Source organism: Falco biarmicus, chromosome 1 (genome assembly GCF_023638135.1).
Source record: "Falco biarmicus isolate bFalBia1 chromosome 1, bFalBia1.pri, whole genome shotgun sequence".
Classification (NCBI taxonomy): Eukaryota; Metazoa; Chordata; class Aves; order Falconiformes; family Falconidae; genus Falco; species Falco biarmicus.
Window position 1 is genome coordinate 71,975,582 of NC_079288.1, and position 10,123 is coordinate 71,985,704.

At 46.1% G+C, this 10,123-nt stretch overlaps 1 protein-coding gene across 1 annotated transcript; it reads right to left on the minus strand.

The window, feature by feature from the left end:
• Positions 1 to 438: 438 nt before the first annotated feature.
• On the minus strand, positions 439 to 5,904 carry SHISA3 (shisa family member 3). Its single transcript, XM_056334401.1, has 2 exons — positions 5,576 to 5,904; positions 439 to 4,789 (listed from the first exon to the last, which is right to left on the minus strand). Exons 1-2 carry the CDS (start codon positions 5,868 to 5,870, stop codon positions 4,338 to 4,340), a joined length of 747 nt encoding a protein of 248 aa, XP_056190376.1. The 5' UTR covers positions 5,871 to 5,904; the 3' UTR covers positions 439 to 4,337.
• Between the last annotated feature and the right edge of the window lie 4,219 nt (positions 5,905 to 10,123).

The following is a 10,123-nucleotide window of genomic DNA, read 5'->3' on the forward strand; positions in this document are numbered from 1 at the left end:
GTAGATGTTGTATTCTGTCAAAGGCAGGTTCCATAATAGATGCATCTGTCGTGCTGTTACTTTCATGATACCCGGTCTCTAACAGTAGAGCTGGTTGAAGGAGATTCCACCTCATGGCGTGTCACTCTCTATTTGCTGGCAGTCACGAGACCCTTGAAATTATTCAGGTTATAATCCAGTTTATAATAATCCAGGCCTCCTTTCAAATCCTTTCCCTCCTTTCTTATGGCAAACATTATTTTTAAGCTAAATCATTTCACTAACCAGATTTACACCACAGCCCCCTGAATTTGCTGGAGTCATAGACGGAGAGAATGAAAAGGAACAGAAAGGCATTTCTTCTTCTGCCTTTGTTAATGAAGGCAGCATAGCATGGAATTACAACCTCAACATACTGCAAATCAAAAACTTTACCTGTGGAGCAGTAGACCCTCAAAAGCAGAAGCTATGTTCAGAGTAGTTCAGGTCCACACAGCGCATCACAATACGCAGAAAAACAGCCCTGAAAACTGACTCCATCTCCTTAATGTTACTGTTAAGCTGCAGCTGAACAGTGGTGACAAAATAATGTTAAAATTGCCGCTATTTTTTTAATTCCAGTGGGATTAGTATTAGAAACAATCCAAGAGTTTCCATAGCCATATCCTGTACTGCTTACCTAGTTTAAAATAAAATCCTTCAGACATTCTTGCAAGTACCTGTAATGTTTTTCCTAGCACTGAAGAGTTTTGATGCATTTTGGAGATACACACTTAAGAAACCCAACATGCAGAAACACAAACCAAATGGCTGATCTAAGTCATGTCACTATTACTCTTTGCCCACAGAAGGCTTGGGTTTCATACGTGCCATCACCCATTAATGGCAATCAAAGAATTGTGTGCATCGTGTGTGAATGACAATAATCAATTTAATGAGTGTGATTCTTTTTTTCATTTTGATTTATTTTAGATTCGTGTCACTAGTAATGAGTATGAACTAACTCCACTATTACAAAAAAAAATAGTTGAATTTACTTTGTTAAAAAATAAGCATGGCAGTAAGTGAAGTATGAACTGTGTAAATGTTTCTTCTGATAGCAAGCAACTGCTTTTACTTCAAGCATATATGTAGCCCTTGAAACTGTTTCACTAGTCATTAAAACAGTATCAGAATGTAATTTTTGTTCTGTCTGCAAAGTGTAGGAAAACTTTCCTGTAAATCATAGGAGCATCTAATGCCAGTAGGTCCTTTACATTGGGAAGGAAATTCAGCATTCTTGTCTGCACCCTGAATCCATCCGAGTTGGAAAATCCTGGCACAGGCAACAAGCACTTCAGTCCACGGGCTTGTGTTCCGCCCACGTCCTTTCCTCTCCCCTCAGCTATATAGGTCACTGCCACTGTAGCTACATGAACAATAATTTTACAGCTTCCTTGTAACTTATAGATTCTCATCTATTTGCAGATGGTGCATTATCCCCACCTCACCTGTTTTACAAGTAACCCAGTACAGCTGTTTTAACCTCACCTGATCTTTCCCAGCCTTAGACCCCCATCTGCAAGATTTGTTGTGCTCTGGCTACCAGTCCATGAAGTGCCTGGCTAGCGCTCTGCGAACTTAGGTATGTCTGAGTCGGTGACGTTACTCCTGTGTGTCAGGCTCTTCAAGCCCTTTAGAGGTCAAACCTCGTGCGGCACCCGGAGGAAAAGGAGCTCACAGGGGTCTTCCCTGCGGGGCTGTTTCACACGACATGGCAAACTGCGCAGCCTCTGCCTACGCCAGTTGTTAAAATCCTTAAGACTGTACGGAAGCGTCGTGAAAATCTGCCCCGATGTTAAAACATTAACAAATCTGACCGCCGAGCCCGCTGAGAGCGTTAACAGTGAAGCAGCCTGGCCTGTTCAGCCTACACCTCCAAATGGTAATAGGCAGTAACCCAGTCCAGCCCTGGACTTGGCTGTGTACAGCCCATCTTTGAGGAAAACACTGAATTCCAGCTACCCATCATCTGTGTTGGGCTCTGATGACTAATCGCTCTTTCAAGATACACAAAACTGCACCTTCTTAACTAAAATCAATGAAGTTTCTGCTTCCAGAAGGATCTGTGCTGCCCCGGTTTGCTAGGTAAAGAAAGATTTCTACTAATTGAAGAGTCATTATAGTAAAAGTAAAAAATACAGCTTGTTTTACTACCAGTTTCTGCTGTATACAGGAACGATCGGCAAATCTCGCAGGATGCTGCCAAAGAACAGAGCTGGTATCTGTTGCAATATTAAACAATTTTTCACGAAAGTTACTTGATGGAAAGTTCCATATTTCTTATCCATTCAAAATACACAGTGAAAAGAGTCCAATGAAACATCACCAAAAGCAGGCAAAAATTTACCCACCTCCTTACTTGAAGATTGTTTCTAAAAAAAAAAAAAGCAAGCCAAAACACTTACTTTCCAATAAATTTCCCAAGTATTAAAAGTTTTTAGATTTTTATAAAATGTATGCAGTGCATCATAATTTCAGTTTGTAATTAAGAACTACAGCATTCAAGCTAAAATCTATTACTTAAAACATCATTGTATACAATTTAAGTTTCTTTCTTAGAAAATGCATTTCCACCAGTAGTATCTGTTGGAGTGTAATGTTCATTATGCAATAAAGAACATATTAAAAGGGTTGTTTCAAAATATTTTTTTCATAAATGCTAAGACACGGATTGCTAGATATTTGCTAAGAAAGAGAATTACTCAACTGTCAAGGAAGAACCCATAAAGCTTTTCTAAAATACAGAGAAGTATACTGTAATTCAGAATAGACATGCTGTAATTTTAATATGCAGTGATACGCTAGTACTTGTGAAATAGGTCAGCTAGAATGTTCTTCAACAGAACCTACACACAGGGAGTTTGGGGCTCACAGAACAGGAAGGTTCAGCCTCTGAATGTCTTCGTTTGTTCACAAAAATAAGTATACAGAGAAGCCCTTTAACAACTGCATTTTTTCCTGTGTATTTTCCATTTGCTTTCTGCATGTGTTTGGTTTAGATGCATTTTTTTTCTTCTTCCATTTGGTCTGTTGGTTTACTCGGGTGAAGGAATGTCGATGGGCAAACAAAATTTATTCCTAGGGCAGGATGTTTTAAATTAAAATACCCAACTAATCAGTGTATTTTTAACCACATTTTTACCACAGTTACATATAAAAGACATTAATTAATCTATTCATTTGCTACACAGTCAGAATTTTGTATTGTATTAAATCTGCACAACAGGTGCAGTTAAAGATGTAAATCATTTACAAAAGAAAAATCAACTATTTTTAACAGGAAAAAACACAGTATAGGTACACCATCAAAATGAAAAAACTTGCTCATCAAACACTATCTGTACAGAGACATCCAGATGACACAACATTTAAACCACACAGTTTATTGATAAATTTTTTTTTGGTGTGACTACTAAATAATTAGTGTTGTCAATGCTGTAAATGCATTTTAAATTACAAGCTTGTCTTTACATTTTATACATGGCTAATTTTACAAATAGAACTTCATGATCCATTTGTCCAACTTACACATGTTGCTGAGCAAAAAGCCAACAACACTTCCTTCTGAAAAATGCTTTAATGCAACGCCATTTTGAGAATTTTATGCAGAGAAGTTACTAGTGATATTGCTGAATACGTTCTGCTTTTCTCATAGATAATTCAGCTGCTTGGGACTGGCTCATTTTCAGCTAGCCTAATCAGTACTAGTTTTAGCTAGCATAGTTAAAGTTTACAAACGCAAATAGGCAGTGTAAGTTCAGGTATATTATGTGTATTTTTAAAAACCTATGCATTTTGGTATCTGTAGTAAAACTCTTCCTCTTATTCTCACTGCTTATGGAAGTGGGAAGCAGTCGGCTGTTTTCAGGATCCTCTAGTAAATATTACTCCTCTCTTACTTCTCAGGCTTACTGCTGATTTATAGAACTAGTTTGATTATTATCAGTGGAACGCAGCCACCGTTTGTTAACTAAGTTAATAGCATTTAGGGTTAAAATGTCATTTGTAACACCGGGAAGGAAGTACCTTTATCCCAAAATCGTTTTTCTACTTGTCTCTGAACACTTCCTGCACAAATCAGACCAAACAATCAGAGCAGTCATGTTTTAGAGCAACTGTTTGGAGTATTTTACAATTCATTTGTTAGTGTGATCCAAGTTTGGGAAATGAGAACCCAAATGAGACCTTGCACTTTTCAAGGGCAACTCACCTACGGGAACGGTTCTGCCTGCCGCAGCCACAGAGCCTGTCAGTGTGACACCCACCGCAGCAGTCCCTGCACTTCTGAAGGCTCCCTGATTTCTCCACAACTCCTTTCAGCTCTGACTGAAATCGGAGCAGCTCTTCCCAGCCAGGGCAGGCTCTGGCTGGAGAGGATACCCAAAGTACGGTGGTGACACCAGAAATCCCGACGGCTGAGTGAGATGGACTGCATGGGCTGTCTGGAAACAGCCAGATGTGTATGGTGGGGGTGGCGATGCCACGAGGCACCCCGGCTCTGCCCGGGGGAAGGAGAACCTGCGAACCGAGCCACCGGTCGAACTGGAGCTTGTCGCAGTACTGGACTGCCGGGACGGCGTCCTGAAGCTTGTGGAGGCCAGGATCATGGGAAGAGTCTCGGTCTGGTAGCTCCGCAGAGAAAATCTTATCGGCTGCGATGGTTGTTTAGGTCTTAGGCACGTGCAACAATAAACTGCTACCAGCGAGCCCACGATGATGAAGGCAATAAATATCGATCCAACAATGAGGAACGGCACGTAGATCGGTTCTGGGAGAAGAAAGAATAAGAAAAGCCACACACGTTAGCCTACCGAAAGCAACAGGTCTGCCGCGCAGAAACAAACCCCACAGCGGGTCTCTGAAGCCCCACACGGTTTCAGTCCCACCAGCACAGCCAGCTGCTCGGCAGGCAGAGCCTTCAACCATTATCACCAGCACAAACCTGAAGTCTAAACCTTTCCTCTACCAGTCGAATCTTCCTTCTGTTGACAGCTGTAATAGCCACCAGCGGTAAACGCTGCCGGCGCCGCGACCCGTTCGCTGGCTCCCGTTGGGGCTCCCCCAACGCCCCGCTGCCCCTCCCCCAGCCGCGGCACCGCCAGAGCGCGCCCGTGCCACAGCTCGAACCTGCCGGCGAGGCGCGAACGTTGCAGGCGCCGCCGGGTCCCTCCCGCTCCCGAGGTGGGAAAGCGGCGCAGAACGCGTGACCCGGGACAACCCGTGACCCGGGACAACCCGTCCCCGTCGGCGCGGTCGCGCTCCTCTTCCCCGGACAGCCGCCGGCCCCGGCGCGGCGGGGTGGTGCTGCAGCGCACCGGGGCCCCGTCCCACCACGGAGTTAAGCACCGACAAGTTCGCCGGCGCAAACCTCAAAGCCAGCTGCGCCTTCCCGTTGGGATGGACCCAGCTGCCGCTGCCCCGGGCGCAGCCCCGGGCGCCCGCTCTGCCCCCCGCACGCGCCGGGCCGGGGAGCCCCGCAGCCGCGCTCCGCCCGGGCGATGCTCCGCGGGGGCCGCTTCCCGGCCGCCCCGGGGCCCGCGGGCCGGGCACTCACGGGCGGTGACTCCCGGGTCCGGGGGCTCCCGGTCGTTGGTGCAGCCGCCCTGCTCCAGGCGAGCCTCGGCGGCGGCGCAGCAGTAGCGCAGCGCGCAGGAGCCGCAGCAGATGGTGGCGGCCGCCGTGTCGAAGCCCTCGGGGCACTGGAAGCCCTCGTGGTAGCCGCCCTGCCCGTCCACCCAGCCGTGGCAGTACTCGCCGCCGCCGGGCTGGCCCCCGCCGCCGCCGCCCAGCAGCCCCAGCAGGAGGCAGCGCAGCAGCAGCAGCAGCAGCGCCCGCCGCCGCCCCGCCATCTCCCCGCCGCCGCCGCCGCCGCCGCCGCCGCCGCCCGCCCCGCCGGGGCAGGCAGGGGGCGGCCCCGGGCGCCGTGCGGGGCCTCCTGCGCCACGGCCGGGGGGTGGGGGGCAGCTCCCCCCGGCCCACGCGGGGCCGCCCCCGCCGCGCCCGCGCTCACCTGCCGCCCCGGCCCCTGCCGGGCATCGCCCCGGCCCCCGCCCCCGCCCCGTACCTGCCGGCCGGTACCGGAGCCCGGACGGAGCGGGGGCTGCGGCCAGGTCCGCGCTTGCCTGGCGGGGCTGCTGCCCCTCGGGCGCCGTGCGGGGAGGGCAGCGCTGAAACGCGGGCGGCGCACCGAGGGGACCCCGGCCCTCCCGCCGGCCGGGCCCCGGCAGCGGGTACCTGCGCTGGCGGCTGGTTAAAGCCGCCCGGCACCTCCCCGAGTCAGAAAAGCCAGCACAGCGTGATTTACAGCAAGGACTCTCTGCTTTTTAACCTGTTTCCTTTCCTCTGTGCTTTTTCTGTGCGAAGACACGGCAGCATATGCCCAGAAGATTTATAGCCTCTTTCAGCCAAACACCGGGCCCGTCACCTTCGTTTTCCAAAGGGAGAGGGCGAGTGTGGGTCTGAGGAGGAGGGACACATCTGTTCCTATGAGCCTCTGATCTTTTTTCTCCTGGAAGAATAATGGCAAGTCACCAAGCATCAGGAAAACCACAGAAGGAACTGCTTATTCATTTATCTAGAGGGGGGGGAAAGAAAATATTTTAAATGAACTGAGCAGATTTGGACTTGTGGTTCAAGCAAAGAAACATTTCTTTAAATGATGTCTCCCCTGTGTGCTATCGAAGAGGCATTCCTGCTCTAGCAGCGAAAGTGCTTAGGGAATGAGCGTTACATTAAAGTTGGGCTGAACGAAAGGATTCATTTTTACTGCATCCGAAACTTCCTGCCATCATTTACTGCTGGGGTATGAATATGTATATCGGAGCCTGACCACTTGTCAAACGTTTTGAATGCCTGTGTCACTAATTTCCAAAGTTGGCAGGTTCAGTGAAACAAAAGGAACAAAGCGTGCTGTGTACCAGCAATAAAACTGTGTGCCGAGAACCATCGATCAAGACCTTAGACTTCTGGCCAACCCCTAAATACAGTCCACAAGCACAGTATTTGTGTTAGTTTTTCTTTTAACTAATCTATTCTTTTTTTTTTATTTCCCTCCGACCCTCTTTTCCCCCTGTTTTGATTTCTTTAAGTATAACCAGTACTACCAGGTAGGAAAATCAAACAAAAAAATTGCATAAATGCACAATATTTCTCATGACTATTTAACAGGTGTAGGTACAAAAATAACAAAATTGGATACTAAAGGAAAACACATACATTTTGAACGTGAAGATGTGATATTCTGTCCTCTTCTGTATTTTCCTTTTGAAGTGATGATGTGAATTAAACTTGTACCAGCTGTCCTGACTCTGAGTTCCTAGTTTTTATAGGCCAACGTTAAATATTAATATAGTTTTGCATTTGCCTCACTGTGGTTTTAGAGCAAACACAGCCTTCATGGAATGTTTTAAAATGTATGCCTTTTAAAGGCATAATCCAGCTTCCAGGAAGGTCAAAAGGAATCTCTTTGTTGACCAGGATGAGGCTTGGAGCAGGAGCTCAGTGAGGTCTCCATGGTATGTTCAGCTGCCCTCAGGTGCAGAGGGCAGAGAGACAACAGATCCATCCCGTCAGATTTGCAGGAATTGCTGAGTAAACATGTCACAACTCATACACTGATATTGCTGATTAATTCACCAGCTCCCAAAAACAAGAGGTCTGAAAAAAATCCTTCTGATACGTATATTTTAGATATTAAGCTGCTGCAAGAACTGCAGATATTTTTCTGGGGGACGACGACAACGGGAAGGGGGGGGGCTCCCAATTCACAGGCATCAGCAAGATTTTGACCTGGGGTTATTTCTCCTGTGTTACATCTCTAGTGCTTGGTTCATTGACAGTTTGTCTTTGTGTGCCTCTTTACGCAGAGGCTACTCTCTGCTCCCCTCTTGTGTAAGCGGATGGCAGTTGTACAGGGTTTCCATTAAATGTGCACAGCTGCCCTTCCCTTTATTTGAATCCCAGATTGCCCGATCCTGCATGAAAAGACCTGTAAGGGCTTAAGTATTTGCTTGAAAGTGCATGTGGGGTTGGTTTATTTTTGTGTGGATAAATGGCATTTCAACCACTCGAGTGGATTTATCTCATTTGTGCCAAATAAAAATCAGAGGCAGATTTCGGTACTGCTCTTGCAAACACAGCCAACCTTGAAAGTTTGAAGGTACATGAGCAGTTTTCCTCTGAGCTGCCGAGATCTCAACTGACTTCTTTGGGCTTATTTTTTTGCTTTCTCTGAAATACTGATGCAGTGTTAAGAATGTGATATGCCTCTAGTGGAGATGAACTGGGTTATTCTGACCCAGAGAGACAAAAACCTTTGCTCTGCTCCCCTTTTGTAAAGATTGCTTCTGTGCAACCACATCCTTACAGAATTTTACGTGCTAGCAGATTCATTTGCATCTATTTATGTCATTTACTTTAAAATAAACTCACAAATAATTAAGAATACAGGAAAAAATATCATGCAAACTGTTGGTGAGCATCCTTCACTTGCAGTTTGAGGACATCAGGTGGCTCCTTTTAGAGTGGGTTTTTTGTGGGTAATGTTCCTGCAAAGTACCCATGCTGACTTTGCTTACTATTTTTTCTTAGCTGAAGCCTTCCAGCTTCCAGGTGATGTGTCATCATTAATTTTGAATGAAAAACACTGGGTTTAATAGCTCATATAGCTATTGCTCTGATTGTTGTTGTTTATAAAGCTTAGTATTAAAACTAATGAAGGTGACATTAGTCATATAACAGGCAGAAAAGATAATTTCATTGTGGTTTAAGTTGTTATTATTCACCAGGCTTTTCTCACTCTCCCCACAGCAAATCTATGGGGAGAGCACATTACAGTACTCCTCATCTGCTTCAGTGCAAGATCAAACAGTTTTTCTTAAATTACTTCTGAAATCATTGCATCCAGGCACTCAGTAATTACCTCACTTCTGCCAAATGGATAGATTGTAAAAGGAAATATTAAAATCAAACCTTAAACAGATTCATAGTTTCTACTAATAATTTTGTGACACTATTTTTTGGGTTTGTGCTTTTCTTTTTCCTTTTCTGTTTTTACTGTGATACTTTTGGGGTTCCTTTACAGTGTAAAACAAGTCAGTGACCCATGAAGCTCTAGTATGAGAGCTGATCATATCACCATCTCAAGCAGGCACTATCGATGTTGGCAAAGCCCTGGGACACTGGCTTGGCTACTAGAGTCTGAGCAGAGACTGGATCTTCCAAACGCTCCTAAATAATGTCACACTTCTATCTTAGCTAGGGTCATGAGGGATAGGCTCAGCTCATGTCTTGCTTTATGTAATCATCAGGATTAGTCATTTCACCCTGGCTCTTCATTAGATGCTGTCTTGAATTTCAAAGAACAAAGAGGCTAAATTCAGCTACTGGTTTCTAAAAACAGCCTGGTGCAAGCAGATTCCCCTTTAAAAATAAAAATTAAAAAAAATTACCAGCTAAATTGCAAACTCATTAGCTAAGTGAGGTGCTTCATTAAGCACGTAAGGACTGTGTTGAATAAAACCCTGTATACTGCTTTCTAAACCTGTATCCTTATTCTTGGCTGGTTGTAGAAAAAGCCCCTCCTGCAACGGCCTTGCTGGGAGAGACACCTGCCAGGCCACAGACATGTCCCAGCCAAGGATGGCCGGCTGGGAGAAGTGCTTGGAAGTGCCTCAGCCGCAGCCCCACATCCCGAGGAGGTTCCTGCCACAGCTCCTCTGGCTGCAGAGCCTTGTCCCATCACCTACATCAGCAAATTAAGACAGACCTGTGAAACGCACAAAATATGTTCTGGTTGACTGAATCAAGGGGAAACGGGGTACTTTGCTTCTTTCTTTTGCCTTGCCTCTTTCTCTACATCCTTTCATATCTGGGAGGGAGGGATCATTCTGGTCTGGTTTGGGTTGAGAGTGGCAGCTCTGACAATCAATTTGTTATGATTTATTTCTAAATAAATATTTCTGGTATTTGACCCAGCACTGCATTGTTTTTCACCCTGGTCAGGAATATCACCATGTTTTTTGAAGTCTCTCAGGAATACTTGAGGGGTAAGGTTGCACGGGCCAGCTGTTAAAAGCAGCACCACTTATGCTTGCCCCTAGTG